The sequence below is a fragment of the Salvia hispanica genome, chromosome 6 (genome assembly GCF_029641045.1).
Source record: "Salvia hispanica isolate PSC_SH4W2 chromosome 6, Shi_PSC_v1, whole genome shotgun sequence".
Lineage (NCBI taxonomy): Eukaryota > Viridiplantae > Streptophyta > Magnoliopsida > Lamiales > Lamiaceae > Salvia > Salvia hispanica.
The window spans coordinates 18245609-18264514 of record NC_142697.1 but is presented as its reverse complement, the minus strand read 5'-3'; the positions used below and the strand labels follow the sequence as shown (position 1 = coordinate 18264514).

Genomic DNA, 18906 nt, shown 5'->3' with positions numbered 1-18906 from the left:
GAGATTATTTTAGTTGGGAGGGGAGTCTATGACTAATTATCATGACCACTATCCATCTAGGATTATGTTATAAGGTCAATCTTATGAACCAAACATGATACATATTTAATCATAGGATTTAATATTGCCAATCAAACACGCCCTAAGTGTATTAATATTCTCTTATAATTTTCAACATTTTGAGTATTGAAACACAATAATCCTATAATGGTAGTTGCATCTTATACCAATCATGTAACAGTAACACTGCATATACGGAATTAGTAATTCTAAAGTGGGATTGGATTGTTGAGAATCAAATTAATGGTAAGTGAAAAACTAAAAACAAAATTGAAGTTTGGCTGACATAGACATTTTAGGTAATCACACACAAACAAAGTATTATTAGGGTTCTTACAATATCCAACTTTACTCCGTTGATAGGGTTCTTACAATATCCAACTTTACTCCGTTGATTGTAAAAAGTAAATACTCCGTCACTGAAAATTTGTCACATATTTCCTTTTTTTGTCCGTCCCTAAAAATTTGTTGTCTTTCATTTTTACAATTTTTGGTGGACCCTACATTCCACTAACTATTTTACACTCGCATTTTATTATAAAACTAATATATAAAAGTAGGACTCGCATTTCAACTCACTTTCTATTACATTTCTTAAAACTCGTGTCCGGTCAAACGGTGACGAATTATTAGAGACGGAGGGAACTGAATTCAAGCGAAAAAAAATATTTTCGGTATAAGTAAATTCCAATGAAAAGTGGAATGTGATTTTATTGAAACAAAATAGTTAAATATTTGTGATACTTTTTTCAAAAATTCAAACTCATCAAATTCAAATAATACACCACATATTCTAATGACACAAGAGTATTAAATTGAATTAATGAAATAAAGAGAAAAATGTAATTAAATATATTTAAATAAAGAGGGAGAAGAAAATAAATTTTATAGTACGCCATTAAACAAAGAAAGATGACATTTTGATTGAAATAATCTAAAAAAGAAAGATGTACTAGTACATCATGGATTATTGCAATTTACATATATGCAACAAAATTTATTTGAATACTACAATTTCTATATTCACTTTATTTCCGCATTGTTCATCCGCAATCAAATCAGTTAGATACATTCTCGATTTTAGAATCATGAGATTCCCTCACTTCTTTTACCCATCATTTATACCAGTTTTACAAAAAAAATTAAAAATAACATAACTATTTAAGATCCTCTAGTACTACTAATTACTAGTATTAGTACTTAGAAACAAGTACAGAGGTTTTTCAACTTTTGAAAATAATTATGTGAAATTTATCTATGTAAGTATTTGCATCAGATATGGAGTATTGGAGTACTATGAGTAGTTATTTAGCCCCATATTTGGATTTACATTTCAATGTTAAGTGATAACTTACTCAAAATATATGTGATTTCAGAAAGTATGACAAATTAGTAGTAGTATTTTCTTCCATTTTTGTAAAGTAAATCACAAAAACTTTTGTGTAAGATCAACCCATACTTGGAGCTGTCACCCACAGTCCTAATTCTTTTTTGAAATTATAATTAAAAAATATTTAAAAATATGGTGGTTATTATTGTGAAATTAAATTACCGCAATTTATATGGTCCTGGGCGCCACGTCACACAGACAACACTTACTGCAAATTTCTACGGTCGCGCTTCGTTTCAAATAGATAACTGGGCCCACTCCGAAATCGGCGGCCAAGATCTGCCACTGCCACGTGTTGCTACCGCGAGCCGTTAATTCAAACCCTAGTTCAGTCATTAGCTCATCAAAGTTAAAAACCCCAAATAACCTTATCTTTTCAATCTTAGCTCTCTCTTTCTCTCTCTCTCTCACTCGCCATTGCAGGAATCTTTCAGATCCAGAGCTGAAACCGCCAGCTCATGGCGTACTCGTTTCCAGAGGAGGTCCTCGAGCATGTTTTCTCTTTCCTAAGGTCCGACCGTGACCGCAACGCCGTGTCGCTGGTGTGCCGCTCGTGGTACGAGATCGAGCGCTGGTGCCGCCGCCGCGTCTTCATCGGGAACTGCTACGCGGTGTCGCCGGAGATAGTGATTCGGCGGTTCCCCAAGGTGCGGGCGGTGGAGATGAAGGGGAAGCCGCATTTCGCGGATTTCAACCTCGTGCCGGAGGGCTGGGGCGGCTATGTGCAGCCGTGGATTAGGGCGATGGCGGCTTCCTACCCCTCGCTCGAGGAGATCAGGCTCAAGCGGATGGTCGTCACGGACGAGAGCCTCGACCTGATCGCCAGATCGTTTAAACATTTCAAGGTTTTGGTGCTCTCTTCCTGTGAGGGCTTCACTACTGACGGCCTCGCTTCGATTGCTGCTAATTGCAGGTTATTCAATTTGAAACTGGAGTTATAATGTCTTCAATTCTTACTATTTTCTCTCTCTTAAATTTTACTTTACCCTTCTCTAATGGACGAATGAAGGTAATTTTTTCCATGGGGTTCAGTGTTTTTTTTTTAATTTTATCTTATAGATCTGTCATCGGCGTCCAAGCTTGATATCTGGTTAATGTTCTTGTGTCTGTGTGATAAATTGGAGATTTTGATATGGATTTAGTTGAAAGTCCAGCATTTGGATAAATTCAAACTGCGACTGTGAAGTTGTTAAAGCTTACTTTTTGATTCTATAATTCATTTCATTTTCAACTCATTGCTCCATTCTCTTTCCTGTGGTATATTAGATCACAAAATGTTGTGAGTTAGATTTTTTTCTCACTCGTGGCATACTTACATACTTTCCGTAGCGGTGAATAGTTAGTTTTGGTTGGGGGAATTTTATTGTGTCAAACTGATTTCCCTTCTTAATTGTAAGTTCAGTGTATTGATTATTGAATAAACGGGATCCTTGAATGACACAACCGTTTGATTGGCTTGTCTGATTTTCTCATTTGAGGAAGATTCCTTGTCAGTTGTCCATGGAATATTGTGACCTGTATTATTCTTTGGTGGATGTGTGGTTTTTTGGATTATTGAGTAGATTCTAATATTCTACCTTTCCTTCTTTACGAAAATGATTGAATTAGGACACCAATAATTTCTTTTCTTTATTGTTTACTCATAATATTAGAGTTGCTTTAGTGGAAGGATTATGGGATGCTGTAATTTGTTGTGTCATCTTGTACCACATAAGATACTTTGTGTGGGCACCTGAAAAGTTACCTTGGAAATACAGCGAATGAGAAATGAAGTTCATCCTTTTACTTCCTTTTTCTTTTTTTGGCCCAATGCCCATTCTGGGACTAGTTGATTTACTGTTGTAAACCCATTATCACATGCATAACAAGGAATTACTTTTCCTCTGTAAGGGTTCAATGCTCTTTTAAGATGGCTCTGGATGGAGCATAGATCTCTGCTCTACTGGCTGTCCAAATAATTTCACTGCATTATTTTGACTTTGAAAAATGTTACTGGCATGTTTGATATTGCTTGTTATGATATTTTATCTGCAGTAAAGGCAGTGTTGCTCGACTAAGATTCTCTGGGACCAACAATAATGTTTCAACTGCCACACTATTGTGCTCTTGTAGCTATTACTTTTTCTAGGTACTTTGTTCTTTCATAGCATTCAACTTTCTTGATAATCAGGGTATTGTTTGCATACAGGAACCTTAGAGAGATAGATTTGCGGGAGAGTGAAGTGGAGGACCTAAGTGGGCATTGGCTTAGCCATTTCCCCGACAATTGCACTTCACTGGTGTCACTTAACATGTCTTGTTTAGGCTCAGAGGTTAATTTCCCTGCCTTGGAGCGCCTGGTTGGCCGGTGTCCTAATTTGAGGACTCTTCAGCTAAACCGCGCTGTACCCCTTGAGAAGCTTCCGAACCTGCTTCACCGGGCCCCCCAATTGGTTGAATTTGGAACCGGGGCCTACTCAGCTGAAATCCGACCTGATATATACTCAAACGTGGCCGAAGCATTTTCAGTCTGTAAGCAACTCAGAGGCTTGTCCGGGTTTTGGGATGTCGTTCCAGCTTATCTTCCTGCTATGTATTCAGCCTGTGCCAGAATCACTTCTCTGGACTTGATTTATGCAGCGATTCAAAGTCCTGATCTTGTAAAAATTATTAGCCTATGTCCGCATTTACAGTGTCTCTGGGTATGCAACTCTTCCTTCTGTATTTAATGCTATCTTCCATAGAGTTTCCATTGACTGTAGTAGATAGTTATTGTTAAATATACTGTAAAGAACCTACCAGCAAAATAAAGCATTTCTCTGGTTGGAAGACCTGTTTGTACCCCATCTCTGAATTTAGATGCTCCATTGGCTCATGATAACTTATTTATGCCTTCTGTGCCTAAATATTTTATGTTTCTACGGTTTTAATATTCAGTTTTGTTGCGTGTCATTTGTTGCATTACTTCCTTTGGCTAATCAACCCTGTTACTGCAAACAGGTTCTGGATTACATTGAAGATGCTGGTCTGGAAGCCCTGGCTGCATCTTGCAAGGATTTGCAAGAACTTCGGGTGTTCCCTTCTGATCCTTTTGAGGCAGAAGCTAACGTTGCTTTGACAGAACAGGGGCTTGTCTCCGTTTCAGAAGGCTGCCCCAAGCTCCAGTCTGTTCTATACTTTTGTCGTCAAATGTCAAATGCTGCCTTGATTACAATTGCAAGGAACCGGCCAGAGATGGTCCGCTTTCGACTTTGTATCATTGAGCCTCAAGCTCCTGACTACCTGACTCTCGAACCACTTGATACTGGTTTTGGAGCCATAGTAGAGAACTGCAAGGAATTACGACGCCTTTCCATGTCCGGCCTCCTTACTGATCGAGTTTTTGAATATATTGGAAAGCATGCTAAGAAATTGGAGATGCTGTCCATAGCTTTTGCCGGGGATAGTGACATGGGCCTCCATCATGTTTTGTCTGGATGTGATAGCCTGCGGAAACTGGAGATCAGGGACTGTCCATTTGGGGACAAAGCTCTCTTAGCAAATGCTGCAAAGCTAGAGACAATGCGATCCCTTTGGATGTCATCATGCTTGGTGAGCTATGGAGCGTGTAAGCTGCTTGCTCAAAAGATGCCCAGGCTCAATGTTGAAGTTATAGATGAGAGAGGTCACCCTAATTCCCGGCCAGAAAATTGCCCTGTTGAGAAACTCTACATCTACCGGACAGTTGCAGGACGGAGAGTCGACATGCCTGATTTCATCTGGACGATGGACAAAAACGCAGGAAGCCCAGAGGTGTTTGTGAGCAATGGTGCTGTTGAGCTATAAAACATTCCTTCAGCTGAAGCAGGTATTGCTCCTAATTTACACTTGTTCAAGTTTTTTTATGTCAGAAAAAAGGTTTATGTGACCGAACTGCCAGTGGAAGTGGGAATGAGCTTTGGAGTTATAATGGTCGGAGACGCCTAAATGGGCATCTCGTCTGCATTGGGTTTTGCTTGGTGGAGATATTATTCACCACCCGTTCAGTTCCCATTTGAGGCCCAACTCTCTGTTGTATCTTGTGTTGTATGAGTTTGTTTGTACGAGTAACTCGTGTACTAAAATGTAGACTTACTTATTCAATCTTTTAGGAGGCTGATTGTTTTCTTTTTTTTTACAGAAACTTCCACTATTGTACTTGTATTATTGATTTTGTTCCATTATTATTAGATGTCTATGCCCAGCAATAAAGCGTTCAAATTTCATTTCAGATTCTGATTTGCTGTTTTTTGATATTGAAATGGTTGTTGATAAGTTAGGTATTTTGGGTCTATATCTTGTTTATAACAATCTCACTATATCTTTGCTTGGTCAATTTTTATCACTTTTACCATGAGAGAAAGAGACAGAAAATACATGTGAAGGATTCAGATGAGAAAACTTTAGATTTTAAGAAACCTTACTGAGTTTTAATTAAAGGAATAATTGAATATAACTTTCTATTTTTTGACAGTGAACCAGAGAGGTTACGAGGGACAACAACTGATGCATATGTAGACAGAGTAACGTGACCACTGAAAAAAACGAAAGATATAAATAAAGAAAAAGAAATAACGAAAAAGAAAGTACTAACAAAAAAAAAAAGAAAAGAAAAAGCTTACTCCCCAGGGCCAGCACTATCTCTCTAAGTTGTGGCTATGCAATTTCGGTTACTTATCTTTTCCAATTATATTATTTTCATATTGCTAAAGTATTACAGTTAATTGGGATTCACAATTTATAAGTTGCAATTTTATCCAAAAAAATTCCTAAAAATTTCATTACAACACAAATATTATTATAGCCATATAATTGTGCTTATTATTAATACTATATGAGGTTGTTCGATTTGCAAGATTGTATCTTGAGATTAATTATGTATTGTGTTTAGTTTATGAGATTGAATCCCACAACTCAGATAATTAGTCATAGTCAACCCCTCCCAACTAAAATGTTCTCACAACTTAATCCTAAATTATATTTAGGAAACCGAACAGTACCTATGTATAGATATTAATATGTACTTACAATATATAGTATGACAGAGATAATAAAAGAAAATTTATCACATTTAATTAAGAACAAATTCAATTGTGAAGCCAGAGCCTCCTTTTACCCATCCGACGCTCCTTTCACAAATAGAGTTAGTGAATCAGTTAGTAAATCAGTAAGGATTATTTCTCTTGTTTGAAGAGAGAAAGAGACGAAGAATTTTTAGAGGGGGGAAAATATATAGCAAAAACAATGGACAATGGTTATTTGATTTCTCGCTCTCGCACTTTATGTAATTCACTCTTTTTTAAAATCAAAATATATTTGATTAGCATGTGAACAGTGAAATTATAGTGGCTTTTTGTGGTAAAAAAAAAAAAAACTTCTAATAGAAGTAAAGGTATTAATTTATTGAAAGATAATTACATCCATAAATAGACAAATAAATGAATAAGTAAACAAGAGCGGGGAGAAATCTAGATCCACATCGTGACGTATGAAGGCAATGTTTCAACTTATAGAAGCCAATTTGTTTCGTTTCTCAACGACCTTTCCATCGTTGATGCTCCCGTGCACTATTATATTTCAATGGAAGTAACAAAAAAAAGCAAGGAAAGATAGCCTCACCATTGTGAAGCTCTTTACAGACAGGCCCTAAAGGATAGTGCAGGAACACGAGCACTGTATTTGATTCCCGGATAGATTTTTACCTGAATTGAGCAGAAGAACAAGAAAATTAGAAGGCAATTGCTCGAGATTAGACCCTATTGTGCAACGAGTAAATAGTGATCAAGAAACAGGCTTATGTATGCTTGATAGTTACTGTCATCACATCAAACTTGGGATGATACGAAAGTGGGGATATTTCGATTAAGTAGCAAATAAACTGGAAAATTTTCATGCCAAAAATGTACAGCGAAACGAACCTGTCTTTTTCTTAACAACAGCTGGCTGTACAACAACATGCATTGTAATAACTCCACCAGGAAGGTCACTGGTGTGCGCTCTAGATTCGGCAAGTGTTTTGTCATTCTCCAAAACTTTTCCCCCATGGATTACTTTCATATCATTTACCGACTTTGGGACTACTGATTTATCTGTCAATGAAGACGGAAAGAGGCTCGACCAAAATCTTAGATTAAATTTGGTGAAACAGACATAAGTTATAAACAGCTCATCTTATTAAACAATCAAAAACTGGTCCTAGCACCTAATTGCTCTCACGGTGGAGTTATTACGATGCATGTTGCTTCTCTAGACATAAAATCACTGTGGATGGAAATTCTACCGCTGCTTCACATAAGCAAGCTGGCTATTCTAGCAACTTTTTTCTAATAATAATAAGAAAAGGTAAAACATAAACTAACATACCACAAAACTATTGTGCAACGCAATGAAATCAGAGAATTTATTAGAAAACACATACCAAGAGGAAACAAGACAACCTCACTGACACAAGTTAAGTAAACAAACGTAAACATAAAGAGCAGAATCGCAACCTTGAGGCCACTCGGAAAGAAGTCTTTGTTTAAGTGTTGCAACAGTGACGGATGGCGAATAGGAACCATGACCTATATCTGTCCCATCAAAGATTCTGAACTTAAGTTTAAGCTGCTCGAGTCCCTCGGCCATAGTAGCCTCCCTCTGCTATATTACTGGAATTCCAATGTGATAAATTGACAGGCTTATGCGTAAAAGAATTCAATTCGCTAAAATCCACCTGTCAAAAAGGAATTAATTGAGAAAGAAGATAAATCATCCATAACCTTACAACAAAACTGAAGCTGAAGCTTGAAAGTAATATACTCCAGTTGAAGGACAACAAAACTAAATCCCGTTCACACGCAAATTCAAGAAGAGTAAAAACACACCAGCAATTGTACATGTGAATCGCCCAATGAACCGAGTAACCACCTCATATGATCCAATTAGCACAAAACTCAAAAGAGGCCCCTGCATCACAAACCACCACACACTACATGTAAAGTGGTCGTCTAAGGAATCTACTAGTGTGTGGAAGGTCTCCTCACAGTTCACACACATACATACATACACACATAATGTCCAGTTTCAAGAATTTCATAACTTCAGCTCAATGAATCGTATGAACTTCACTTGCACCATGGTTGCCACAATTGTATTTGTACAGTAAGTACCTTCCTACACAAGTATTTCCTCTTCAAAAGTAATTAGCAAAAACATTTCCCAAAATAAATCACACACAACAGCAACCAGAAATTCGTATAGAAATTGAAACTTAATACTCAATCCAACACCTCCTCTCTAAGGATCAAAGCCCTAGTTCGAAAAATTTCTTTCAGAGCCTACGGAATTAGCCGAAAAAACAATCTTGATCGTGGCAATAAATTCTAAAATCATATAGAAATTGGACCGATTACAATAAACAAGAAGGCGTAAAAATCAAATCTTGAGACAAAAAAAAAGAAGAGGAAAAGTAAAGTGTAGAATAACCTGATCAAGAGCCCATTTAGAGGAAGATCAGAAATCGGGGGGGAAATAAACGAATTCCGGTGAAATGAGATTATGATACAGTTCCAAAGAAGTGGAACGACCGCCAAAGATTACAGAGCGAAAACGGTGGTGTTTGAATCTTATTGTTTTCAGCTTATCAGTCCTTTTCTGTTTTATTTTCCATTGAAGATTTGTAGGGGAAAGTTATAACACAATTCAAAATAGAGTGAACTACATAAAAGGCCCTAACTTTTTGGGTTGTTGTACCGTTGACCGCTAACAAAAAAAAATCCCATCATAGGGGTCTAACAAAATATGAAATCACAAATCAGGTAGTTTCGGACAATAACACCCTTTTGCCCTTAAAGGGCATTTTCGCCTATTTACCCGCCGCCTCTGCATGCACCTCCTGTAGCATGCAGTTTGGTTGACATATGCCCAATGATGTGACTGAAATGTCATGTCTTTCTTCTCCTCCCTCAAAAATTGCAAAATAAATGCTAAATACAAAGTGTACAGTGTTGAAGGTAGGGTTAAAGCTTCCTTCAGAAACGGTCTGTGTTGGATAAAAAATAAATGCTCCCAAATCATCCATGGCTACTGACTGATGCATTTCATTTTACCCTTTTTTCCCTTTTAATTATCTACATTGATTTTTATCATCACGAAATGTTTAATTAACTTCATTTCTTAGATGATTTTTTTAATTCCTTTGTTTTACGTTTGGAAATGAGTGTTTACTTATCGCATATACACATTATTAATTGTGCGTGATTTCGTAAGATACAAATATTGTATCCAATGAAACATTTCATTATTAGTACTTATTACACTAATTTGACGAAACTTCATCATTTAACCAAATAATCTTGTTCCACAAATTACTTACCAAAATAGATCAAAGAGCATAACTAATTTTCCCATTTAAAGAGACAACTAATTCCGACAACTAAATTCTAATCAATTATCACACATTCGTCTCAGCTCTAGGTGTATTAACATTCATACTGAAAATAAAAGCAGTTAACAAAGAATAAGTGACTACTCATTTCTCAGTCAACAAATGAATCATATGTTAAAAAAAAACAATAACAGTTCACTATTTGCAATTAATATTGCTCTCTCAAATGAAATCCCCCAAAATTTGCAGAGTACGGTAACCCTAAAATTTGAAATCCCTAAACCCCTAATTCGCGTTGCCAATCGATTAGCCTAAACGGGAAGCAGTTCACTCTACAAAAAAATAAACAGAAGCACACTAACTCGAGTATGGGATGGTGATTCGTGGGGTTCACAACACGATGACGGAGAAGAAAAAAACGAAAGGGGAAGAAGGAAGGAAGAAGGAAGAGGACTGAACAGAGAGGGAGAGATAATATAGTCTAACTCAACATCATAAAAAAGTGGAAGCTAATAGCCTGTTTGATTTTTGACATCTCTTACACACCAACTTGTAGTCTCAACATAGGTGTGCAGAGTGGCAAGTTTCAGGGATAACGAGACGAAATTGCCCTTCAAGCAATTTGGGCAATTTCGTCCGAAAAATGGCAAAATATGCAAGGTTTGTGATTTTATATTTTGTTAGACCCCTGTGGTAGGATTTTTTTTGTTAGGGGTCAACGGTGTAACAACTCAAAAAGTTAGGGCTTTTTTGTGCCGTTCATTCTTCAAAATAAGGTCTCCAATTCAAAACTTTACAATTAATTTGTTATGTTGCCAACATACTTTCTTGCATTAAGGTATTTTATGACAATATATACAAAATTGGCATTCAAGATTCGTATGGGGTGGGTTGTGACTATTAAAAATTAAAGGGTCTCCTACTCTCCTTATTAGTACTGGAGTTCTTGTTATGGATTAAATAGGTCTAATTAATTAATGTTATAAAACTCGAACTAGTAAACATATTTTTATTAAGAAACAATGGTGGATTGATTAAAAGTATTCAATTATACTATTAGAAATACTACTATATTTGGAGGAATTTCATACTCTTTCAGATAGATTCAATTCACGGATGTTTTACTTGCGCTTAGTTCTAATATGAAAATGAATTTCAAATTTCAGACAAAATTCATTTTACTTGCGCGTACTCCTAACTTATTAGTAATTGGAGGAATTACATCTTATTAACTCAATTGCATCCCCCATAAATTAGAAACAAAATTCATATTTCAATTAAAATCAATTTAGTTCAGTAATTCGAATTATGGACATTTTACTCGCACATATGCCCAACTTATTGGTTGGTACATGGGCGGATCTACAATACAATGTTTGGTTGGATATTTGCCCCTCCACAAAAGTTTATGCTAATGATATTTTTTTTCAAATTTTAAAATTTATTTTAAATTCTGGCATTAAACTCTCCTTCTCATTACAACAAAATTTGTTTATAAATATATTTTTGCTCCTCCTATCGTCAAATCCTGGCTCCGTCCCTGAGGTGAAATGATTGATTTGAAGATGGGTTTGGTATCGGCCAAAGATTATGTTAGAGAGGTATAATTTAATTTTATTTATAAATAATACTCCCGATATATCGTTGGTATAAAAATACTCCATTTACTATGTTTCTGTAAGTTTTGAAATATTATTTGTGATATTAATGTTACAAAAAACAAATAAGTTATTACCAAATCACATTTTCAATAATAGATATATTAACGTTTATATAGTAGAATTACAAGATATGAATAAAAATGCATAAGACTTACGTCTATACAAACAAAATGTGGATAAATAATTTTATACCTATATATTTAGAAACACACCACAATTAGAAAGTAATTCAATAGTTTTAGTGCATAATTTACAAATCTGTGTTATATTATTGAGTTAACTTGTTGCCAATAAATTTATATTAGCTCCATTAATTATTAGTTACTCCTCTATACTATCTGTCTGTCCTATTTAGCTAATACTACTAGATAATTAGTGGTGCATGGCCATATTGTCTTACTAGCTAGTAGGAGTAACTATCAGTGAGACTTTATATCCAGATTCATTAGTCGCTTATTCTCTCGTCTATACATAAAAGTAAATTAGCTTTGGAAAACCACACTTCACACGACCAAAGTAGTAATTAAAAAACTAACTTCATTTAATAGAGAATAATCAAATGCAACACATTATGACATAAATATACATAGTATAATTCTTGATCATCTAATAATTAACCCTATATTTAAACCAAGTATATCACACTTAAAGATAATTAATCAACAGTAATGAACATCATGCCATGGCAACACCTTATTCTACAATTGAAGATAAAATCCTCAAATCAAACTGCCATGCTGTCTGAGAAGTTGTACGAGTTTGCCGCTGAGGTGGAGCGACATGACCTCATTGGTTGATCCGATAAGCTTACCACCGATGAAGACCGATGGCAGAGGGCCGCTGCTGCCCAGCCTCTTGAGCGCCTTCTCGATCTCAACGCCATCTGGAATGGTGTCGATCTCAACGATGCGAGGCTGCACCCTAAGCTCCTTGAACAGAATCTGAACTGCATAGCATAAGCAGCATGTGCTCTTGCTGAATATCAAGATCCCATTTTCTGATGCAAGTTTAACTATTTTCTCCATTTCCAAATTAATACTAGTATATTCAACAAAGTGTGAGGAGTTTGTTTGTTATTGATTTTTTTTTTTTTGTATTGGAGGGAAGAAGAAAAATGGGTTTGGGAGATTAAGGTTGGTTTGTTGTTTGAATTTGAGGTGGATTTGTAGCTCTATTTATATTAAAACAAGGGTACAAAAAGAATGGACTACTTTTATTTGTTTTTCTTTTTGGAAAGAAAAGAACATTGAAAAGTGGGTGTGGGCTTCACCTCTTTGATGCTTATAAAAAACAGCTAGAATGGCACTTTTTCAAGATACTTAAAACCATATTGATACTTCAATTCTTTCCGTTGTTTTGCGTATAAAAATATTTATTTTGTCGACGACTCTATGGGAAAAAGAACGGTACACGCCTAAAGATAAAACAGACGATGGTTTATGGAGAAGAAGGAAAAAGATTTTTCATGAAAATAGTTAAATTTTACAAGTGTGGAATTAAGTTTTTTTTGCAAAAAAATTGTTTTATAACCTTTATTGAGAGGAGACAATTACATGTAGATATAAAGGACGACATCGATCTTTCATTGCTTCTCATTCAATTGAATCTTGAAACTTACATATCTATACTACTATAAATATATGTGTATTAATCTTTAAAACATTCATTGAGAACTGTAATTTAACTTTTAATGAGGGTTTAGTAATTTACTATAGTATAAAACTTTTTAGTTGTTTTGACCAAATATAAAAATATACATATAAAAAAGTATTTTTTTTGTTTTTAATTATGTACATGCAATACAACAACTATCCTCTAATTAAAGAATTCATGCGAAAATGGAGATGCAATTACTTGCATTGAATTTTTTTTAAAAAAATTATCAAAATTTAGGATGCAAAGAATTGACGTGATTAAGTTAAGTAGAGATGGATTAGAGTAATCGTGTAAAGTTGCAAGTTTTCCGCCGTTGCAGTTAGTGTTATCGAGTTCTAATATATTAAATGAAATTTCCAAACTAGTTTTAAATGTATAGCAACTCATGGTTCATCGTTGTAGGAAGAGGACAGGATCTGCTTTGTTCCGACGTGTATAGTCAAAATTTCAAGCCGATCAATTATTTGAAAAATGGAGCAAAATTTATCATTACCTAAACCTCAAATTGTTAATAATCTTTATAAATTCCAGTTGGAGTATCATAACCATGCCGCAAACCACGCGTTTATAAATGCGATTATTTAATTAATCAAAGCATCAAGACGCATGTTTCATCACCATAGTACATAGTAGTTTACATCCCGTCAATATTAATTAATAACTCTGTGGATAGCATCGAGGATAAAAAATAATTATACCATTTCATGATCACCCGACATATTTCGTACATTTTTAAAAGGCCGAAGTTACTAATTTGATGCATTTAAGGAGTGCTTATAGTATACTCTACTGAGTTATTTAAAATACGTACAATTTAAATGTTAATAGGAATAGATGAATTGAATATGTCTTATTAAAAATATATTAGAAATCCACATGTTAAAAGACAATACATTTTTGTTTAAGTTCTAGTTAATATAAATAGATGAATTCAATATTTCCTTATGATTTAAATGATAATTTTCTTTTCTTGTAATTTATTACAGTATATAAACCACCATTGGACGACATGAGATTCAATATATGTGGTTTACTTTTCTCTGTCTTATTCTATGTAGACTGTATATACTGTTCACTTTTTCAATTGGGTATATTTTAGTTAAATTTTGTATTTATTACTAGTATATTTCTTATTTTCCTGCACGCAGACCATTTACAATTATGTTTCTTACACCGTTCCTTCACTAAATCTTTAGATTTTAACTAATAAAGCACAACTATTACTAAGCTAAGTACTGATTTTGTATATAAATCTAACATATTTTATACAAAGTGATAAAAGCTTCCCTTAAATGCAAAATTACATACACGATTACAAAGCAATAAAAGCTTCCCTTAAATGCAAAATTACATAAGGAATGTTTGAGCAGAAAAACTACCTATAAAAGGCTTCATCCGCATCCATGCAATAAAGAACTTAATTACTTCTCTAATGCAAAGGATCGTATGCAAAAAAAAATATACTATTAATTTACGGTTCTGACTTTATGCATGTTCATTGTAAAATTTTAGTACTAGTAATTTTTTATTTTTAAAAATGATTTTTATATTTTAAAATTTTAAATTAGGGTAACAAAAATACCCACTCGCATACCTAGCGAGTGGACAATTTGCACTACCTCCATTGGCTCAAGAGAGGGGGGTTACGTAATGTGGCATAACGACCCGCCCCATTCACTCCCACGTGCGGCTCCATCCGCCCCACAGAGTTCCATTGAAATGTGGCGTTTAAGCACTTTTACCGATGCCCTTGCTTAATACATATGTCCAAAAAAATGTGGTTATTTGAGCGCGGCACATTAACGAAGTGTTATATACTTATATTAGTACAAATAGATATTTTAAAAGTAATTAATAAAGTGGTGAACCATAATAATCGATATATATACGATAGTGGGACATTGAATCTAATTCTCGTTGGAATCGTTCCTCCATTGGTGCGTTCCAGATGAAATTGATTACACTTGCATAATAATTTACTTGTTCAAAATTCAAATTATGCAATCCCAGTTCAAACCGACTTGATCAGTCATATATTTGTGAAATTCAATCATATATATCGCGTCCCAATACGAATTTATCACTTTCTCCGAAATATAGGCCTATAAAATTATTAAAAAAAATGCAGGCAAATGCTCAAATAATAATATAAGTGGCCTTTTTAAAAATATATCTATACATATATATTCTGAATATATATACACGTGAAGAACTCTTAATTAAAGGCAGCTTTTAAGGCCTAAGGGAGAAATGATTAATTAGATCCGTTGTAAAATTTTGACAACATAAATTGAAAAAATCGAAATTAAGCTTGAAAAAAGTGAGTAACTATGACAAATATAATATATTTAATGTAAAATTAAAGTTTGTGAGGCCGATGCTTAGGAAGATTCGAAAGCGCGATTAAAAGAAGAAAATGAGAGATAGGTAGTTGTGGTTAGAGTTAGACCACTGAATTAATGATGATGAATAAATTCTTTGTGAAAGTAACATCTTTGACCGTGTGATATGCAGAATTACAGATAAGGGAGTAGTAATTATTCCATAAATTTAGGTACTGAATTTATTTGAGGAAATAATATTGGAATGCACTTTATGAAAAATAAGCAGAATAATATAATGAAAATGGAGTGGTCAATTTAGTAATGAAACAGGATTCTTGAAAAATAATTTCAAGAGAGAATAATATATTCTTTCTTGGTCTTTGAAGTGATCACGAATAACTTCGGTGCGCTGTGAATCTTTGAACAACTTGCATCTGCTTCAATTGAATCTCTTTCCCAATATACTATATGTGTGGGGAAAACATTTTTTTGTTTTATCCCCTAACTTTTGTTGAAATTTGGATGAACATTTATTTTAGGCTCACAAAATACTCTATTTTTATTTGGAGTCATTGATTAAAACCTTAACTAAGTTTTCTTTATTATTAAATTTTATTGTTTTTACATAATTTCCGTCGGGAAACTACAAGTTTTGAGGTATTAAGTGAAATTAATTGGGGCATAACTAGAGACTGCAATCACGTATTTAATTACTACCTCCGTCCACTAAATTTTGACATACTTTATTATTTCGGTCCATCCCTGAAAATTTGACACACTTCACTTTTTACCATTTTTGGTAGTGAATCTCATATTCCACTAACTCATTCCTACTCACATTTTATTATAAAACTACTACTTTAAAAGTAGGACCCACATCGCACCAACTTTTTCAACTCACTTTCCATTACATTTCTTAAAACTCGTGCCGAGTCAAAGTTAAAATTTGGGGGACGGAGGTAGTATGAATTTTTGTTGGAACTATTTGGGCTTAAAGTGATGTTGTAACGATTATATGTTTCTCAAGAAAAAAAGAAAAAGAGTGAACAACCAATAAGATTATAGGCCTAAGCCCATCTGGCCTGACCTGATATGTTAGTTAATTTTTGCTTGATCCGATGCTAATCAAAGCTTTTTTGGGTAATTTTAAAAATTTTAATTTTGTATATCTACAAAAAAAAAAAGTTTTGTGTGGGTAGCTGCATAGTTTTATTGATGTAGAATCTATGTGTTTTAGTACTAACATAACGTCTTTATTGAAGAGGTTCCACAGTTTCATGGTGTTGACAGGGGCGAGCTTAATGATAACCAGAATTACATTAAATTATTAATTAGAAAATGCATTTCAAGTTTAATTTTGGTATCATACGTTACATGTATATATATACTAGTACTACTGATGTTTGCGATGATGATATAGAGAATGGAGATTTGACTAATTTTGAGTTAAACCTCATTTGTACCATGTATTTAGAGGGTGTAACCAAAGTAGCTGCGGGGCAGAGCAAATTCGATCTATTACTATATTCTCTTATATATAAGTTGACCATCTGAAATTCTGAATATAGTGTTGATTCACATACGATATGATCATGTGGTATTTTTGTTGTTGTAATACTTATCATAATAACATAGGACATGGATAGTATAGTGAAATTGGTTGCCAACTCATCAGCTAGGCCATCCCAAGAATGATTTCTGTTAAAGGTTAGCTTTTAGGAATATTATGAATCCTTATATATATGACTCTTTAGGCCTTTATTCCGTGACCTTACAAGTGAATCTACCTTTCTTTACTGCACCTTTTCTCATAGGAGTAGTATTTATGAAGAAATTAAACTGGAATTTCGAGTTGTAACAATAATTTTAGTGTTTTTCCCTTGCGAATGCAAATAGCTACACCAACAAATCAATTTGCGTCAATTAATTTGCAGTATACCTCTTTGATTAACTTTCAGTACACAAAAAACTTTTTTCGTCTATTTGTTTGAATTTTAATCTAAATCTATCAAATAAACCAATTAAGTCGGAATATATTATATACAGTACATACTACCTCCATATCCAGCATCTTTTACCAATAATTTTAGAGCGAAAAAGTAATTTAAATATTATTAACAGAGAATAATGTCAATTTCATTGGAGATTGAAACTTATAAAAGATAAAGATAACTAATTATCATGGATAGTCCAAAATAAAAACAACATGACTATTGATAATGTACTCTGGACGCTGGACGAGGTAGTATGTACTACTATAATATACTCAATTGGTTTATTTGATAAATTTTGATTAAATTTCAATCAGATCAAAGAAAGTTTTTGTGTACATCTCTAAGTTACATTTTGTCTAACAGTCCTACTATAAGCGTCCAATAATTAATTTATGATGCTTCTTTTGAGTCCTTAATTTTATTTGGGATATTAACAATCGTGACATTTTTCGAAGCGTCATGATTCATCTAGAGACAAAAATTAATGTTTTCTATTTAAATTAATAAATGTCCAGAGTAATTAGTGTAAATGAGTTGAGTAGACTCACTGTTTACTTAAATTAAGCGGTCATAGAATGCACATGTTCGCCATTAAATATCTCATACTATTATCATTTTGAGTTTTCTACCTTCAAATGTTTTGTTTCAGTTTTTCTATATTTAATAAATAAACTATGAATATTACAAATACATTTCACTTATATTTTCTTATAAGTATGACTTAAATTTTGCTTACTTTTTTGCACTCACTTAAGTAGAGCATTTATTCACAGACGAAATAATGAAGTCCATAGTTAGTCGAGCCAATGCTCGTGCTCAACAACACTCAGTTTGAGAATAAAGAATACTTGAAATTTTAGAAATTTAATGTTCCCTCTATCTTCAATAATTAGGAGTCCCTTATATTTTGACATGAATTTTGAGAAATGTGAGTTGAATTAGAAACGAAAGTGGAGATAAAACTGGTGATCTATATAGTAAGTATGAATTTACAATTACAAGGGAGGGGGTTCCCAAATAGATTGATTATAACCAAATAGCCTTGGCATTGATGAGCATGTGCTTGAGTGATCCATCAACATGGAGAGAGATGATGTCTTCGGCCGAGCCCACCAAGGCGCCACCTATGAACACAACAGGGACGACGGGGCAGCAGCCAAGAGCCCTCAAGCCCCGCTCCATTTGGGCTCCATTCACATGCTGGTCGAGCTCGTACACAGCCGGGCTGGCGCCTAGCTCGTACAAGAGGGCCTTCATACTGTGACACATGCAGCACCAGCTCTTGGTGAATATCACTGCTGCATTCTTCCTTGCTAGCTCTCTCACTATCTCCATTAATCCCCTTTAATACTTGTGTTTAGTTCTACTTACGTTGTTGTTGAAAGAAGGCTTGTCCATGCTTCTATTTATAGATAGACTAGGATTTTTTGGATAAGAAAAATGGTCTCTCATCATTTAC

The 18906-nt window shown here is 34.3% G+C and overlaps 2 protein-coding genes and 2 pseudogenes across 3 annotated transcripts; 1 reads left to right on the top strand and 3 right to left on the bottom strand.

The window, feature by feature from the left end:
* Positions 1-1826: 1826 nt before the first annotated feature.
* On the top strand, positions 1827-5678 carry LOC125203682 (protein TRANSPORT INHIBITOR RESPONSE 1-like). The gene is made up of 3 exons (XM_048102086.2): positions 1827-2363; positions 3639-4131; positions 4430-5678. The coding sequence occupies exons 1-3, from the start codon at positions 1909-1911 to the stop codon at positions 5252-5254; spliced, it is 1773 nt and encodes a 590-aa protein (XP_047958043.1). The 5' UTR covers positions 1827-1908; the 3' UTR covers positions 5255-5678.
* Positions 5679-6828: 1150 nt separating this feature from the next.
* LOC125204241 (membrane-anchored ubiquitin-fold protein 3-like) lies at positions 6829-9102 on the bottom strand. 2 transcript variants are annotated; one of them, XM_048102841.2, is made up of 5 exons: positions 8912-9102; positions 8311-8392; positions 7939-8159; positions 7366-7536; positions 6829-7149 (listed from the first exon to the last, which is right to left on the bottom strand). In XM_048102841.2, exons 3-5 carry the CDS (start codon positions 8069-8071, stop codon positions 7094-7096), a joined length of 360 nt encoding a protein of 119 aa, XP_047958798.1. In that variant the 5' UTR covers positions 8072-8159; positions 8311-8392; positions 8912-9102; the 3' UTR covers positions 6829-7093. The 2 variants fall into 2 exon arrangements, with proteins under 2 accessions (XP_047958798.1, XP_047958797.1); XM_048102840.2 differs by lacking the exon at positions 8311-8392.
* A 2891-nt stretch (positions 9103-11993) lies between these two features.
* Positions 11994-12611, bottom strand: LOC125208093 (glutaredoxin-C13 pseudogene; annotated as a pseudogene).
* Positions 12612-18398: 5787 nt separating this feature from the next.
* On the bottom strand, positions 18399-18906 carry LOC125203171 (glutaredoxin-C11 pseudogene; annotated as a pseudogene).

Bases quoted from the DNA above. Each gene is read 5' to 3' on its own strand.
- LOC125203682 (XM_048102086.2), top strand. From the start codon at position 1,909: ATGGCGTACTCGTTTCCAGAGGAGGTCCTCGAGCATGTTTTCTCTTTC. The intron at 2,364-3,638 runs GTTATTCAATTT...GTTTGCATACAG, and splicing joins TCGATTGCTGCTAATTGCAG to GAACCTTAGAGAGATAGATT. The intron at 4,132-4,429 runs GTATGCAACTCT...TACTGCAAACAG, and splicing joins CGCATTTACAGTGTCTCTGG to GTTCTGGATTACATTGAAGA.
- LOC125204241 (XM_048102841.2), bottom strand. From the start codon at position 8,071: ATGGCCGAGGGACTCGAGCAGCTTAAACTTAAGTTCAGAATCTTTGAT. The intron at 7,537-7,938 runs GTTGCGATTCTG...CTTCATTGACAG, and splicing joins TCTTTCCGAGTGGCCTCAAG to ATAAATCAGTAGTCCCAAAG. The intron at 7,150-7,365 runs GTTCGTTTCGCT...TGCTCAATTCAG, and splicing joins TGTTGTTAAGAAAAAGACAG to GTAAAAATCTATCCGGGAAT.